The following is an 18,684-nucleotide window of genomic DNA, read 5'->3' as shown; positions in this document are numbered from 1 at the left end:
CTGCCTCGGGGTGGGGTCTGGGACTATTCATGGGGCTCTAAACTGGGCTCACTTGGGCCCTTCCAAAATGCTTTATTTTTGTTATTCCTATCAGCTAGGGTAGGAGTGGATAAATCTGTCCTGCTGCAATATGTGCAGCCTGTGTCACTCCTTGTGTGCGAGACAAAGAAGTTAGTTACTTCTTCCATTAAAAGCCTGGTTGAAGAGCCAAGTTTTCACCTGCTTACTGAAATAGAGATAGTCTTGTGTTAAGCAGAGCCTTTCAGAGTGTGGGGAGGCTACTCTGAGGGTATCACATCATATAATGTCTTTTGGAGAGGGTGGGGTTAAGGATACCCCTTGGAAGGACCTTAGTGTCCTTGGAGGTATGTAGAAGGGTCATCCTGTTCTTCAAGTACTTGGAGCCATTACTTTTAAGGGCCTTTATTGTGGGGTCGAATTTGCATAAGTCACTAAGGGCTGAAAAGCAAAGCAAAAAGGTGGGGTCATGCACCAAAAACACAGTTGCACAGTGGTAGGGCTGACACTGTAACATTTAATTCAGAAAGTTGTGTTCAGTTGGTTACTGTCATGCCTGAGGGATTTATGTCATGTTTGTGGAGGAGTAGCCTAGTGGTTAGTGCAGAGGACTTTGATCCTGGGGAACTGAGTTCGATTCCCACTGCAACTCCTTGTGACTCTGGGCAAGTCACTTAACCCTCCATTACCCCTGGTACAAAATGAGTACCTGAATATAAGTAAACCGCTTTGAATGTAGTTGCAAAAACCTCAGAAAGGCAGTATATCAAGTCCCATTCCCCCCTTTATATATTTAGATTGTGCCTGGAATTCATTATGGCTGAGAGAAGTGGGACATGAGGAGGGAGAGGATCGGCAAAATGTCAGCAGCAGCACGATAGTTCCGCAGTTGCTCTTTTCCTCATTTCCTGACATATATTTATTGATTTAATTTTTAGCCTGTCTCCCGGCAGCTCACAGAACAAGTTACAAAATAACATACATAAACAAATAATTCTCAAAACATCACTTGGTGAAAAGAAAAGGGAGTCAGCGCTTTCCCTTTGAATCCCAGCTTCCCTCTCCTTGGGTTTAATGGACTCGGTGCACTGTTGAAGTTCCCAGGATCATTCAGATGCTTGCTCCATTGTATTAACACTGTTATCATGGAGTTTTGGCATCTCCTTTGGACTTGGAGACATCTTCTAGCCCTGATTAGCACAAGCTGTGGAATGAAGGCTGACCAGAAGCTCAAGTTGCAGCACCTTTGGAAGTGGTTGTGTGTGCATTGGCAGTGAGAGGGGTTGAGCCTAGTGTTGAACTTGGGTTAACTGAAGCTTAGTGATATAGCTGGAAGATGTGCTGGTGTGAAAAGGGTCTTCTTTGGAGGAACAGAATAGAGCTTTGAGCAGTGTGGTAAGAGTGATTGATTACCTTGGATTCTGAACATTTACCTGAATGGAGACCAATAAGACAAGGCTGGAAGTAGCCTAAGCTAATTACCTTAGAAACAATATGAGAAGCAATACAAATATAGGTATGGCATTGAGCTGTCAGATTAATAATCTAAACTAGTGGCTCTCAAATCTGTGCTGAGAGACCACCAGCCAGTTAGGTTTTCAGGATATCACTAACGAATATGCATTTGCATATAATGCAGGTGACAGACATGCAAATTTTTCTCATGCATATTCACAGTGAGTATCCTGAAAATCCAACTGACTGGTGGTTTCCCAAGACAGGTCTGAGAACCACTGATATAAACTGTAACATTCAAGAATTATTATTATTATTATTATTACATTTGTATCCCACATTATCCCACCTTTTTGCAGGCTCAATGTGGCTTACAAGTCATCGTGGATACTGGAAATAGAAGAGAATGTACATTTGGTTTTACAGCGAGTTTTGGCTACATGATGGTAAAATACATAATAGTGTTAAAGCCATAGACATTAGGTGCATGATAGTGTGAAAGCAGAAGACAGTAAAGAACATTCCTGGGTAACTTAAAGAAAGTAGAGTTACGCGTGTTGTTCTTTATGATATATTTTGTCGAAGAGATAAGTTTTCAGGAGTTTGCGGAAATTGGTCATTTCGTAGATCGATTTCAGGTTACGTGGCAGTGAATTCCAGAGCTGTGTGCTTGTATAGGAAAAGGTTGATGAATGCACTGATTTGTATTTCAAACCTTTACATTTAGGAGGATGAAGATTGAGGAATGTGCGGGAGGATTGTTTTGCATTTCTGGGTGGTAGTTCTATTAGGTCCGACATGTAGGCTGGGGCGTCACCATGGATGATTTTATGGACCAAGGTACAGAGTTTGAACGTGATGCGTTCTTTGAGTGGGAGCCAGTGTAGTTTTTCGCGAAGGGGTGTTGCGCTTTCGTATGTTGGTTTGCCGAATATAAGTCTGGCTGCCGTGTTCTGGGCTGTTTGGAGTTTTTTGATTATTTGCTCTTTGCAGCCGGCATAGAGTGAATTACAATAGTCCAGATGACTAAGTACCAGCGATTGTACCAGGTATCGGAAGACGTTCCTTGGGAAAAATGGTCTGACTCGTTTTAGTTTCCACATTGCATGGAACATCTTTTTAGTTGTGTTTTTTGCATGGTTCTCAAGTGTTAGGTGTCGGTCGATGGTGACTCCAAGGATTTTTAGGGTGTCAGAGACTGGTAGACTTAGATTAGGTGTGTTGATGGTGGTGAATTCCTTCTTGTTGTATTGCGAGGTGAGTACTAGGCATTGGGTTTTTTCGGCATTTAGTTTCAGTCGAAATGCATCTGCCCAGGAGTTCATAGTGTGTAGGCTTTGGTTGATTTCGTCAGAGATTTCTCTTAGATCTTGTTTGAAAGGGATAAAGATTGTTACATCATCAGCATATATGTGTGGGTTTAGGTTCTGATTCGATAATAGCTTAGCCAAGGGTGTCATCATTAGGTTGAATATGGTCGGTGAGAGGGGGGATCCCTGTGGAACTCCGCATTCAGGTGTCCATGTGGCTGATGTTGTCGAATTTGATGTCACGTGATATGAGCGGGTGGTTAGGAAACCCTTGAACCATCTGAGAACGTTACCTCCGATTCTGAAGTATTCGAGGATGTATAATAAAATTCCATGGTTGACCATGTCGAATGCGCTTGACATGTCAAATTGTAGCAGTAGTATGTTGTTGCTGTTTGCTATCAATTGTTTGAGTTTGTCATAAGCGTGACTAGTACGGTTTCTGTGCTGTGGTTAGAGCGAAATCCTGACTGGCAGTCGTGCAGTATTGAGACCTTGTTTAGATACTCTGTGAGTTGTTTGGTCACCATGCTTTCTGTTATTTTGGTGAATAGGGGAATGGATGCTACTGGTCTATAGTTCGTTAGTTCATTAGTATTTTTCTTTGCATCCTTAGGTATAGGGGTGAGTAGAATATTACCTTTCTCCTTTGGGAAGAGTCCATTTTGTAGCATGAAATTCACATGGTTAGTTAGATCCGTTATAAATTGTTGGGGGGCTGACTTCATGAGGTTGTTTGGGCATATATCTAGTTTGCAGCGAGATTTGGCGAATCTTTTAAGTGTCTGTGAGATAAGGTCTTCTGGTAGTGTAGTGAATTCAGTCCAGATCCTGTCTGCTGGGTAGATTCTGGGTACTGTCAGCCAAGAATGCAGAGAAAAGTAACGTTCTGATATTAAAAAAAAAAAAAAGAAGAAGTCTGCTAAATTTGTAACCTGTTTTCAGTCATACTTAGATGTTTTGGATGTCCATAAACTGGCATTTAGACATGCTGTGGGCATTTTTTGACTAGAATTGGCCCAAAAAGTGGATATTAATTCCCTGTTTCAGAAGTAGAATGAATGTCTAAGACTCAAAAGATTAATGATGTAATTTAGACCTGCTGCCTGGGATGTCAGGGTTTCAGAATACTGTTCTTATTGAGCAGCTTTCTGCTGTAGGGATTAGGTGAAGTTACATTCTTCGTTCCTGGGGGGCTGGTGTCTTCTGAAAGTTAAACTGGCAAAGGATACTGGGCTCTGTGAGAGCTTCATGAGAAATAGACATCTGTGTTTCTAAAATGGCTGACAGACACCTTTTTTGTTCTGGGACATAAATGGTTATGCTGCCATTTAATAACATAGACTGTACTTTTTAGAAACTTTGTTTAATCTTATTGTGACTAATGATTCTTATGTCATTTTGCATGCCATGTAATTTTTAAAGACTATACCTTGGTTTCTTGATTTTTATAAACTGCTTAGAACTTGTGGTTTTAGTGGTCTAGAAGAATGATGTAGTAACGTCTAAAAGACAAGCTTCGACTCCATGGTTCAATGATGAACTAAGAAAACTCAAAACACTTTCCAGAAAACTTGAACGGGCATGGAAAAAAAAAAAGATAAACATACACTCAATACATGGAAACAAACGCACAGAAAATACAAATATGCAATAAGACAATTTGACATGTCGAGTGCTTTTGACATGGTAAACCATAACATTCTACTAAACCTTCTTGATTACTTCGAGACTGGTGGAAATGTACATAGATGGATTAAGGGCTTTCTAACCTGTAGAACGTATCAAGTAAAATCTAATTCAAACATTTCACCACCGTGGAAAGCGGACTGTGGAGTCCCCCAAGGTTCACCATTATCCCCAACACTCTTCCACATAATGCTGATCCCTTTGTCCAAGTTTTTAAACAATCTAGCCCTTAACCCATTCATCTATGCAGATGATGTCACAATTTACATTCCCTTCAGACACAACCTGTCTGAAATCACCAATGAAATTAATCTTGGTTTGAACACCATGAACTTATGGGCAAATTCTTTTCAACTGAAACTAACTACTGAGAAAACGCACTGCCTTATCCTTTCATCTCAACACAATAAGTTCAAACCTTCAACCTTAAACACCCCAAATCTTACCCTTACTATCTCTGAGAGCCTAAAAATACTTGGTGTTATAATCGATCACAATCTAACACTCGAAAGTCAAATAAACTCCACTACAGAGAAAATGTTCTTTTCATTGTGGAAACTTAAACGGATAAAACCTTTCTTCCCGAGAGAAGTATTTTGTAATCTAATACAATCAATGGTATTATGCCACTTAGACTACTGCAACGGAATATATGCAGGATGTAAAGAACAACTTACAAAGAAACTACAGACCGCCCAAAACACAGCAGCCAGATTAATCTATGGAAAATCCAAATTCGATAGTGCTAAACCCCTTCGAGAGAAACTACATTGGCTTCCAATTAAGGAATATATCCCCTTCAAAATCTGCACCCTAGTCCACAAAATTCTTTGTGGAGAAGCCCCTGGATACATGACAAACCTAATCAATCTACCTTCCAGGAATATATCCAGATCATCCCGTTCATACTTGAACTTCCATTACCCTAAGTGCAATGGTCTCAAATATAAATCCACTTATGCATCCACCTTCTCCTTTATAAGTACACAACTATGGAATGCACTGCCAAAAGTTGTGAAAACAATCCACAATCATCTTAATTTTAGGAAATCACTCAAGACCAGCTTATTCGGAAAGGCCTACGCCAAAGATCCAACATAAGTCCCTATATTATGCAACACAGCAAATTAATGGACCGTATTGACCACTTTTACCCTTTCACCTTTTGGCCTTTTGTACCCTGTTTTTTAAAATCTCCCTGTCCTCTACACTATGTTATTTGTATAATTACCGGATTGGTGACTGCCTTTACGGTTTGATGTTAGCCACATTGAGCCTGCAGATTGGTGGGAAAATGTGGGGTACAAATAAATAATAATATATGCTGCCACAGAGACATTTTTGTTCCTGTGTTGCCCTATTGATATTTTAGATGTCTTTGTTTCTAAAATGGATGTTCATACTGCATGTCAACGTTCATTTCACCATGTATTTTAGAACAGGCTCTATGTTGGTCTCCTGACTTAGATGTCTAAATTCAGATGTGGATGTCCTTTGTAAAATGCTTCTTAGCGTTTTTAGCTGAAACTTCATCTTAATTTGGGAGTTTAAATGTTACTACTACTTATCATTTCTATAGCGCTACTAGACGTATGCAGCACTGTCATTCTTTTGCCTAGATTTATGAGCCTAGTGCTGAAATTCAGTGCTAACTTCCTAAAATCCTCCCACCCTAAATTCACCACTGTTCCACCCACTTGTTATGCTCCTAAATTTAAGAGTTTAGTGACATTTTGAGTACATATATTCAGCCCTAGCAAATTTTCAAAGGCCAATTTAAGAGCATAACTCTCAAATTTAAGAGCATAAATCCTTTGCATATTGGTCCCTAAGTTTCTTGAGGAAGAGATAGAGGAAGTGACATCATCAGGCTGAATGGATAAACATAAACCTGTGGCTCCTCATCGTCCCTGGAAAATTGATATACATCAGCTAAATAGGCAAAAACAACAGGAGATGGACATCTGCAGAATAAACAAGCAGAAAAGCAAATGGCAAAGGTGATCCAAGGAAGGAGGAGCAACCAATATTTCTAAGTCAGATTTATTGGGGGCTATTCTGATATATTTCATATGAGAGGGATCCGCCTGGTGTGTCTGCTATTCCCTCTTTTGTTTGCCCTGGTGGTGGAACCCTTGACAATTTTGATAGAATGGGGGAATACTTGAAGGAGCTGACGGCAGAGGTAGGAAATGGACAAGTAGAAGTGCAGTGGTCCAATCTGAAAATGACTATAAATATTGCAGCCAATCTTTACGCAAGGAAAGTAAACAACAAGAGAAACAGGAAGCCTATATGGTTCTTCAAACAAGTGGCTGAAAAAAATAAGGGCAAAAGAGACTTCGTTCAAGAAATACAAAGAACTCAATGAGAAGATCACAGAAAAGGTTACTGGATTAAGCTCAAAGAAGCGAAGAGGGAAATAAGGGTAATGAAAGTACAGGCAGAAGAAAAAATAGCTAAATAGGTAAAGAGAGGTGATAAGACCTTTTTTAGATATATTGGGGAAAGGAGAAAAAATAGGAATGAAATTGCAAGATTGACAGATACTGAGAATAGCTATGTGGAGAGTGATGAGACAAAGCAAACGTGCTAAACAAGTACTTTTCTTCAGTGTCCATGGAAAAAAATTCTGGAGAAGGACCATGGTCGGTGGCAGTGGGTATACCTGGAAATGGCGTAGATATTGCGCTGTTCATGGAAGAAAGCGTTTATAAATGGCTTGAAAATCTGAAAGTGGACAGAGCTATGGTGCCGGATGGGATATATCTGAGGGTACTGAGGGAGCTCAGAGATGTCCTAGTGGGACCTCTTAAGAATTTATTTAATAGATCTTTAGAGACTGGAGAGGTTCTGCAGGATTGGAGATGAGCTGATGTGGTCTCTCTTTACAAAAGTGGAGAAAGGGAAGAAGTGGGAAACTACAGGCCAGGTAAGCCTCATGGTGGTAGGAAAAATCATGGAATCACTCAGGGAAGTGCTGTCCGATACCGAAGAATGCTCATGGGAATCTGAGGAGGATCCCAGGTACTTCTCCTCCCTTCTAAGCCTGCCCCTCCATTTCCTTGGTGTGCAGATCAATCTCATACATTTTCATTGTGGATGTATTTAAAACTTTACTGGCTGGGTGTGCCCTGAGGACTAGGTTGAGAACCAGTGCATTATAGCCAGCATTTATGTGCCATTTATGCACATCTGCTTACTGTCAGTATTACCTTATGCAGTGCAAGGCCCTAACCCCCAAAGTTAACCTAACTAAGGCTTCATGGCCTATTCAGAATGTCAGCTAAAGACCTCTGGGAGAGCAGCTCTGACATTCCTCCTTCCTCTCCTAGTCAGATCCCTGGGAATGTCAGTGAAAGACAGGATGTCTCAGAACACTTGTGCTTTCTGAACAATAAAACAAACCAGAGCCAATACTCAGTAAAAACAATAGAAACAAATCACTATCTCCAGAAACTGTCTTCACAGGAATTGACACCTCCTTGGTAAAACTAACCAAATTGTATCACAGGCTGGTGCATGGGAAAAGAGTTCAGTTATTTTAAACTCAGAGAGGGACAAAGAGAAGGACAGACACAAACACACTCAACGCACACACCTTCAGACACACATCCCTCCTACCTGCAGCACTCTCATTCACTGACAGAGATATACACAGAATCAGACATCAGGCAGACCCTGAGACACACAGAAGCACTGCTATATTATCTTCTGCTGTATGCCTATCCTATATAATAATTTTCACCTCCAACGTTCGACATCTGGACGCCTGGGTTCGTAACACAATTCCCATTGGTCCGCCCTCGCGTCTAAACATGATGATGTCAGAGGGCGGATCAGTGAAAGGGAAGGGAAGCCAGCACCAGCCAGCCACAGAACGTTGGAGGTGAGGATACAATCGCCCCCCTCCCCCCCTGTCCTCCGAGTTGCAGGCCCCCCTCTCCTCAGAATTCCAGGCCCCCTCCCTCCCTCTCATCTGAGTGCTAGCCCACCCTGCATTGCCCGCCCTCTTCTCCCAGTCCTCCGCCTGCCCCTCGCCTTTCTGCGTGCTGCCCAGAATTTAAAAGTTCTTACCTCGGGGTATGGTGGCAGCAGTGACAGGCGAGCAGGCATGGCGCTTCAGCCTGTCTTCCCTTCTATCTCAGCTCTGCCTCTGGTCCTGCCCTCATTTCCTGTTTTCGGAAGGACGGGACCAGAGGCAGAGCTGAGACAAAAGGGAAGGCAAGCTGAAGCGCCGTGGCTGCTCGCCTTTCACTGCTGCCGCCGGACCCCGAGGTAAGAACTTTTAAATTCTGGGCGGCACGCAGGAAGGCGAGGGGCAGGCGGAGGACTGGGAGAAGAGGGCGGGCAATGTAGGTTCGGCTTGCACTCGGAGGGGAGAGAGAGAGGGAGGGAAGCACGGGGTCTGGAACTCGGAGGAGAGGGGGGCGTGGAACTCGGAGGGAGGGAGGGGGGCCTGGAACTCGGAGGGGAGGAGAGGGAGGATGGGGGCATGGAACTCGAAGGAGAGGGAGGGCGGGGGCATGGAACTCGAAGGAGAGGGAGGGTGGGGGCATGGAACTCGGAGAAGAGAGAGAGGGGGGCCTGGAACTCTGAGTGAGGGGGTCTGGAATTCGGATGAGAGGGAGAAGAGGGGAGCCAGGAACTAGGAGGAGGGGAGGGAGGGGGCCTGTAACTTGGAAGAGAGGGGGTGCCTGGAACTTAGAGGAGAGGGAGGGCGGGAGCCTGGAACTCAGAGGAGAGGGAGGGACGGAGGGGCCTGGAACTCGGAGGAGACAGAGGGGGGCCTGGAACTCAGAGGAGAAAGAGAGAGGGGGGCCTGGAACTCGGATGAGAGGAGGGAGGGAGGAGGCCAAGCTGGAACTTGGAGGATAACCTTGCTAGCGCCCGTTTCATTTGTGTGAGAAACGGGCATGTTTCTAGATAAAATACCTTTTGCCAAGCCACCCTTGTGTGTTGTATTATTGTGCTACCAAACCTACTGCCCCTAAGAAGTGGACTCTGGACCAGAAAAAAGAACCCAGAACCAGACCAACGCCCGCTGATGTCTGACCTCCGGGGCCATAACGGATACCCATGTGGCACTTTAGAGCGTAGCTTATAGTATTCTGAAAGTTGCATGTGTAAATGTGGTACCCACTTGTGTCCTGCCAGCATGTATGCCCCTTGCATTTACATGTTGGGTTGCATGCAGAGTGTGTGGCTACTGAATATATAACCGTATCAATCACGCACCTAGGTGCTAATATTTTGTAACTTAAGCATACAATCAGTGCGTAACTTTAGGCAACCTGTTATAGAATGAGAAGGTATGTGTATGTTGCTACTAGAAATCAACAAATAACGGATATCTTCATTTAATGGCAGCTGCTAAATGTATAAATCCCTTTAGATTTTGACCTACAATCACTTGCAGAACCACTATGCTGTTTTCTTCTGAAAATGTGTGCAAATAAAACTAATTCAAGATATTGGAGAAAGGATATTAAAATTGATTTGTTCTGTAAAATGGCTGTTACTGAATGAAAATGCCATTTTTCAAATGAATAAACACTTTGTTTTTCAGAATCTCAGTTGAATTTTATGACTTAAAAATACTTGCCTCTTTACCCATTTCTGTGAAAGTATTCTGTTCTCACAGGAAAGCTGAATTATAGTTAATACATTTATTGCAGTAAGAAAAATAAGTACTGTTTCCAGATATTCTTGCTTTAGTATGGGGGCAGAATGATTGAATTCTTAATTGATATGGCCTCTGTAAGATGGCTCTATTATAAAGTTTACAATCCAAAAGCCCTGGGACTGGTGATGTAGATAATATATTTCTGTGCGTAGCTCATTAATTTTGTGTGCAGTGGCCTCATTCATCTTTTCACATCACTTACAAGCTATTTTGGAACCCTGATATAATGAAGGTCCATATCCGTCCAGTCTGTTGCCAAGGTGGAAATACAGACTGATTCTTTCTAGGACCTTTGTGCATCTGGGTGTATGAGACTTAAAAACAGTTTCCTGAGGTTTACATCTATCCCAAGAAGCCACTGTTGTTCTAAGATTATTTGAAAGTTTGCTACGAAAGACTGGTGTTGCTTTGCTGACTGTCATTAGAAGTATAATGCTGTACTACAAATATTATCAAATGACGTTTTCATTGGAGCTATTAATTACATGTGTCTGTCTTGCTATTTGTATATGTACATACATATGTGTATATCTATCTCTGTATCTATCTCTGATTTTGGTCTTACTTTGTTTAGAAAAGCCTATTCCCGAGTTGTTGTTTATGCTGGCTTGAAATTAAATTATTAATTTTTTCTGTTTATTTTTATTTTTTTTTAAATAATTGTAGTGAATGAAACAGAGCTGAAAAGGAAAATAGCTGAAGAACTAGCACTGGAGCAAGCTAGAAGGGAATCTGAAACACAGAAAAGGTTGGTGGTTGTATTTATTTGTTAAGATATATATTAACAGTTTACATAGTATAGAACAGGTATAGCTTTGACAAAGCTTACATTGTAGTACCACCCTAGCAATAGTAAATTGACCAATGTTGGTGTTTTACACAATTAGAACCATGAGTGAAATTGGAAATATTTAAATCTTAGTACCAGTAATATGATAGTGTCAGTTATGATGTATTTATTAAAATAGTCCAATAGAGCATGTATATAAGAGAAATATGATGCAATGTTACCACCAGGCAAATAAAACATTTTTAATAGGCAGCAGAACGGACATATAGACAGACAAAAGGGGTAAGACGTGGGCGTTGGGATAATTAAAGATGGGTGTATATACTGAAGGTAATTATATGTACAATTGAATAAGCTATGTGGAACTTGCTTCAGAAGGTGTGCAGCAAGGCCCATGTTGTCCTTGTGCTGTAAATGCCACCTCCTATCTATCGTAGGAGTGCATGAGGGGCAAATGTTTGGATATCTCTAGTGTATAATGTCACATTTACTAAACTACTGCATTAATAAGTCACAAATCATTTTGGTCAGTGGTCTCTGGTTTTACCTCAAAAATTTGCTGGATATGATGATGGAATTCCTTGAGAATCCTGAAGCTTCAGGCTGCTCAGTTGGTGTAATAATCATTGATTTTTTTGCTTGTAGTTGGGCACTCTGCCTGGGTTAGCATCTGTGAATTAGGAGCAACATTATTTGCTCTACCATGCGGACTGAAATCAAAACCTGGGCAGCATGAAGTACTTTGCTGCTTAAACCACTTATTCGTACAGTGTCTGTAATTGACCTGTAAACTGCATTGTTTGCCTAGATAAGAAAGGTAGTATATGAAATGCAGTAAACATAAATCTCTTTTTTTTTTTGTGGAACCGAGAGATTGTTCTTATTGTCTCTGTGTGATGGTGTTTGTGCTTTTATTTATGTGCTCGACTGCCCTTTATAAATTTGGCTCAGAATAGGTTCAGCCATTCCATACTTTTTGGATGTAGGCCCTTGTGGGAATATCTGATCTTCTCCAAGGACAAGCAGGACATAGGATCATCACAAGTGGTTGACGTTCCCCGACAGAACTCTGGTGCAGATGAATTAAAAACTTTTTTTGTTAAATTTCCTTCCCCTTCCGCTTTTCTTCTTTATTTTTTCATGGCTTACGGCCGTTTTTAGGCTTGAGCTCCCTGTCAGGTTAAAAAAAAAAAGCTGTTTGATTTCGCTGCTGCTATTTTTTCTGTGATGTCTCAAAGCCTGCCAGTGAGTTTAAGCAATGCACAACATGTAATAGGTGTCTGTAAGTGACCCACATGACATGTGCCTAAAATGTCTGAGTCTTGATCGTAGGTCCTCTAAGTGCCTCCCTTTTATTCCTTTAGTCTTTTTTTTTTGCCAGTTTAAAAGTTCTTTTGTTTTCTCGCAGATCACAGCCTCCTTAAGCCTGAGCTCCTGGCCAGGACTTTAAAAAAAAAAAAAAAAGAGAGAAAAATCTTTTACTACTGAGCCATTTGATTTTGCTGCAGCCATTTTCCCTATTAAGGCCCAGAAATGTTCCAGTGGATTTAAGCAGTTCACAGATTGTGCTAGGACCATGTCTGTGACTGACCTATATGACGTGTGCCTAACCATAACTCCTCTCATTGTTCTGAATGTGCTTAAATTTAGAAGAAAACACAGAAGACTTGAGAGGTCCTGCATGAGAGACTTTTTGTCATGCCAAGTCCAGTCCATTGACATCGGTCCCTATGGCTTTAGGAGCTGCACTGGACATTGGAAACGTTGACATTGAGAAGGTCTTTCTCTGCCTTGATGTCAGGAGCTGCTAGTGCCCACTCGAGTCTAGCATCATTGGACCTGACACCGAGGACTTGTGAGGATTCCACATCATCCTCGTTGGCACTGAGGGGCCCCAATGCCGGGCATTGAGATAAAGTGAAGAAGCATCAGCATTGGTCTTCTTTTGAAGTATGGTGCCAGGAGTTCCAGCATACCAGTGTCACCAGTAACTGAGAAGCATCAGTCCCTCTCCGTGGAAGCTGTGCCATATGCTATTCTCCTGAAGCTGGGACCCTTGCTCTGATTCAGATCCTACATCTTTGTAGGCTGTCTCCACACTGGCACCGGGACTTCCTTTACCTATGTCTGCCCTCAGATTGGCTCTGGGTCGTGTTAGAGGAGGAGCTGGGGCATATCCTAGCTCGGCTTCATGCCAATGCATCAAAGGCATCATCACTGATTACTGTGCTGCTCCAGCCCATCCTGGAGAACCATGCCCTGTCTGTCAGGCGTACATTGATGCTGGTACCTCGTCGAGCATCGGAGCTCCTTTCCAGCCTGTTGGGGGAGGAAGAAACCCTGGAGTCCAGGAAAGGACCTGCACCTTATTGCTATTTACTAGAGCCTGGTTGCACATCCAGTGATCCGAGGCAGATACAGACTTAGATACCCATGAGGAATACTTTGCTGAGTCGGACAGCTCCTAGGGATCTGATATAGAGCCAGAGAACCCCTCAGAGGAGCGATCCCTTGGCCTACCTTCATGTTGGCCTTGCAGTTGCAAGTCCCTATTGACTGTTTTGTTATTTTTGGTGAGTCTGGTAGCTAGGGATTAACACATGAGAAGGTAATGTCCTTCTTGTTGTTGGAGAAAGTGAAGTTACTCACCTGTAGCAGGTGTTTGCCAAGAACAGAAGGGCGTACATTCTCACATACCCCCTCATCTCCCCTAGGAGTTGTATTCTCCATGCTTTTTTATCCAATTGTTGGTCCTGTGCGAGTTAGACAGGTGGTGGGGTCCTGCCAAAAGCTTCTAGAAACAATAGAACACTGGGCAGCATCTGCACCAGAGCTCTGTGGAAGACATCGTCCTACATGTGAGAATGTATGTCTTGCTGTCCTCGGAGAACACCTGCTACAGATGAGTAAAGTTCGATTCACCTATCATGATGCTTTGTGTGTTCTTACTCTTCGCCCCCCCCCCCCCCCCCCCCCCCCCAAATTAGTCTGTCATTGCAGTGTCTGTTCTGCAATAATGAGCACCGTCAGCCCCAAGTAACCTAGAGTGTGGAAGATTTTGCCACAACATAAAAATCTTAATCAAGTTTGACAAGATCTCCCCTTTGTCAGTCTATGTTGTTATCTAGCATAGTAAGTGACAGCAGATAAAGACCTGACCGGTCCATCCAGTCTGCCCAACTGTCACACTCATTATCAATTCATGATTAAATCAACAATAAATAAGATCTAAAATATATGATCATGCTTTTATTTTGGCATTTCTGGGACATAGACCATAGAAGTCCGCCCAGCCCTGTCCTTATGTTCCAGCTACTGGAGTTGCTGTTGAAGCCCATTCCATCTTATCTTTCTTGTCACTTGTCGGACACAGACTGTAAAAGTCTGCCCAGCACTGTCATCAGGTTCCAGCCACTGAAGTTGCTGTTGAAGCCCTTTCCAGCCCATGCTAAACTGGATTGCTGTATACAGGACACAGACCGAACAAGTCTTCCTGGCACCAGCCTTAGTTCATCACAGCCGGAGTCACCATTTAAACATCACTCGACACATCCACACGCATGCAGCCATTTAAGTTTAGGGTTTTTTTTTAAAACCATTTAATTTCTAGGGTCCTCTATTCTGCTTACTTAAAGATGCTACACTTAGGTGGAGCCGAGATTTGGGATTGCCGGCCGCCTCCATAGATTTGGTTAAATTAATAGGGCGTATACCATCGGGGTCGATTAGTGCAAAACTACAGGAATGTAACTTTAAAGTGCTACATAGAGCATATTTCACACAGGACAGGCTTTTTAAGGTAGGAGGGATTAATTCTCCACTCTGCACGGTTATCAATAGAAATCAAACAAAACATGGAAAAGAAAATAAGATGATACTTTTTTTATTGGACATAACTTAAGCTATCATCTTATTTTCTTTTCCATGTTTTATTTTGTTTGATTTTTATTGATAACCTTTAAGAGTGGACTAACACGGCTACCACACCTCTCCACTCTGCACAAAATGTAAAAAAGAAATAAATTCATTTATACATGCGTTTTGGAAATGTGAACAAATCCAAACATTTTGGAAACGAGTGGCCCTCTACTTGGAACAACTAGGGGGGCGACTGGTGAGGCTATCCCCGACAGGATTTCTATTAGACCAATATGAGGACTTTGGGCCACATGATAAACATTTTAAGTTGTTGATTCGGAAAGCAGGGATGTTGGGAAAGAAGTAGTGTTGGGGGTATGGGCCAGCGATCAGGCTCCATCATACTGGCAATGGAGGAACAGATTGCATAAGCTGATGTTATTAGAACTCCAATATGCCCGCTCGACGTTTAAGCGGAAAAAATTGTTCCTTTTAATTTGGGATAGATATATTCAAGCCTTATCTCATAGAGCCTGAAGCCTGATATTAAACACGACAACTTGAACTATAAAGAGAAGCACGAAAAGAGGAGCTGGAGGAAATGGGGACCGGAGAGATGAAGGTGCCTCGGGGCCCGAGATGGCACAGAGTCGAATCTGGGGAGGGGGGGGGGGTAAAACTTGGGGGGAAGGGGGGAATGAGGTGTGAAAGGGAAGGGGCATAAACTTTTTCAAGGTTGATGTTCAACTTGTTTTAATGTTTATGTCTGAAAATAAGACTTGTATTCAATGAATGATAAAAGGTGGATATGAACCAATTAGCAATTTTATCAATAAATGTGTAGCAACATGAAGGTATAGAGATGGGAGGGAGGAAATGTAAACTCCTGATGACACAATAGAGGATCTATACCAAGTTGCTGCAAGTAAACAATTACTTTATTATTGCTAACAGATATGTTAAACCTCTGTCTATCCTAATGACCATCAATATAAACAGTTGAAACATATGGGGAAGGGGAGGGAAAGGGATTAGATGGGGGGGGGGGGGGGGAATACTGTTTAAAAAGTTGATGTGCACATTGTTTATTTACTTAAGTTTTCTCGTATCATCCTTCACAAATTGGACATTGTATTCAGAGAATGGAGGCAACTGTTGTTTATTTATCTTTGCTAACATCAATAAAAAATGTTGAAACATAAAGATGCTACACTTATCTTTGCTCAGTACTGTAGTTAGACCTACAGGTCTGTAGTTTACCTGCCTTCTCTTAGTTTCCACGTTTGAGGAGTTGGACTATATCTGCTCTTAATTGGGTAGTAATAAGAAATACTTAAATTGTAAACTTTTCCACCAGTGACTGCTTTCATATTGCTAGCTTAAAAATCACCTTGTGCAGTTGCAGGGCTCTATAAATGATGACTGCAATTGTTTTTATTAAATTTGGAGCCTTGATGTGCGAAAAGACTTTGCGCCATTCACTTCTGAAGTATGCCGTTCTGCTTGAGGTTGTTAATTTCTCCATTCTCTAAGCTCAGAGCACATTATGTTTTTACAGAAGGTGAAGGCGGCAAACGGTGTAGGTCACTTAAATCAGAATATAATTACTGTAGTGCTGCTGAAATTGTCTGCATGTATTTTAAATTGTTTCATAGTACAGCTATATATTATTTATTGTATTAGCTTGACAAGAGTCTATATTAAGGGGGGGTGCACAAACAAAATGGCCACTAAAGTGGGAGCAGTGTGCTGGTGAGCTCTGCACATACCTGAAATGGGTAAGTGGAAGGGCTTTTGGGGTGCTTCTGCTTTGATTACTGCTCCACGGACCAAACAGAAGGCGCAGACTACCATCTTTCACTATGCAGTATCCGCCAGCATGCCGATAGTGAGGACAAAGATTGAAGATGCTGGGCTGGGATAGGGCATCCCTTCCAGCAGTGGGGAATCTTCTTTTCTAAGTCTGTGCGGTGATCACTACCACAGTTTTGAATTTTCGTGTGTATTTTGTAAAAAATGCATAAATAAATAAATAAAGAGTCTGTAATGAGTTACTATAATCTAAATTACCAAAAACTCATCAGACCTCCCAATTCAATAAGAAGTGAAAAGAAACCAATATGATGGGTTGAAATGGTTTGTCTTAAATATCATAACTATTTTTTAATTAGATTCCTCTTTGGTGGCCATTTATACTCAGATGTATTCTAACCTGATTGAATATTTTTAAAATTGAATACCTGCTTGACTTATTTTTGGTGATCTAACATTTAGTCTTAGTGTCTCTGTTCCTGGAATATTTTTGTCATTCTTGCTGTCGTTGCTCCTTTACAGCCCCTTTTACAAAGCTGCGCTAAAAATGCTAGTACACCTTTGTAAAAGACCCCCTTATTCAGCTAACATTTATTTGCCTTGTCATAATCCGTAAAGTTGAAGAGCAGATTAGCTGGTGTCTGGTAGAACCAATTTTATATCTCACCTTGATGCATTCTAGCAGCTTTACCATAACTTGGAGGAAAAGCTATTGATAAGGAATTAATTTTATGTCACTTAAAGTAAGACCCATTACTCTGGGGTGGAAAAATTCTTTTTTCTCAGAGGACAAGCAGGCTTATTTTTTCTCACAAGTGGGTGACGTCGACCCGCGTCACCTGGTCCAGGTCATATAACAAGTATAAGTAGAGCTTTGTAGAGTACGAAACATGCTCCACTGCACATGCGCAAGTGCCTTCCGGCTGCCGTGAGAATGCGGTTTTCTCAGTTCTTACCACGGTGCGGAGAGGGCATATTTTTTACTGTCTTCTCATATTGCTTGGTCCTAAAGAGCTTTTTTTATGCCTTTTGGCAATTTTTTCCATCCTTAAATTGTGTTCCCAGTTGTGGAACCCCCATTTCTTGTGTTTCCCTTATATTTTGTAGTTCATTTTGCCTGGTTTTAAATTTCCTTTCTTTTTCCTCATCGTTTGGCCGCTTTTAGGCCTTGACTTTGTCTGGAATTTTTCCTTTCTTTCTTTTTTTTTTTGCCATGCCTTGCCCCTTTTTCAGGCATCATTGCTTCAATTAATTTAGCCAAGGAAGTTTTTCCTTCCATGTCCACGAAGGTTCCCAGTGGCTTTTTAAGTGCTGTACCTGGTGCAATCGGACGATCTCTGGAGAGGACACCTATTCTTGGTGTCTTCAGTGTCTTGAGCCCGACCATAGCCCTACTAATTGCGTTCTCTGTTTTCGCATGAAGAAGAGGACCCAGGTTTCTGGGGAGGCTGAACAAAAGAGGATTTTTAGAGCTAAGTATGGTTCCTCGACGTCAAATCTGTCACAAAGAAAGCCTTCAGAACACTTTGAAAGCTGAGAAGAATCAAAAATCTCTTCCCGATACAAACTTTGATATTAACTCAACTGGACTATTGTAACAGTTTATACATAGGTTACAAAGATCTGAGCCTGAAAAAACTACAAACCATCCAAAACACTGCTGCTCGCTTGATCTTTGGGTCTCCTCACTATCAAAGAGCCTCTCTCCTACTTCAAACGCTTCATTGGCTCCCCATAAAGGCAAGAATAATCTTCTATATCCTAACACTTGTCTACACAATCTTCTAGGTACTAACCCCATCTACATGATCTCATTGATCGACCTCCCACGCGGAAATGCCCTGATGTACGCTCAAAATGACCTGTTACTCCACTTCCCAAACAACAAAGGTGTAATATACAAATATCTTTATAATATAAGGTTTTCTTACCTCGCAACCCAGGCCTGGAGCACCCTACCCATAAACATTAGGAGAATAACTGATTATCTTACATTTTTCAAAATGCTGAAAGCATACCTCTTCACAAAAGTTTTTGCCAACACAGGACAAGCTCCGACAACCAGG

General features: G+C 41.8%; 1 protein-coding gene across 1 annotated transcript in view; it reads left to right on the top strand.

The window, feature by feature from the left end:
- CHCHD3 (coiled-coil-helix-coiled-coil-helix domain containing 3) overlaps positions 1-18,684 on the top strand; it is a 449,808-nt gene that overhangs the window by 37,001 nt on the left and 394,123 nt on the right. Inside the window, exon 3 of the mRNA XM_030216571.1 lies at positions 10,825-10,906. Within this exon, the coding sequence (XP_030072431.1) occupies positions 10,825-10,906 (82 nt within the window). The remainder of the gene's footprint in view (positions 1-10,824; positions 10,907-18,684) is intronic.

Source organism: Microcaecilia unicolor, chromosome 10, assembly GCF_901765095.1.
Source record: "Microcaecilia unicolor chromosome 10, aMicUni1.1, whole genome shotgun sequence".
Taxonomy (NCBI): Eukaryota; Metazoa; Chordata; class Amphibia; order Gymnophiona; family Siphonopidae; genus Microcaecilia; species Microcaecilia unicolor.
This window is presented reverse-complemented; position numbering and strand designations above follow the sequence as displayed.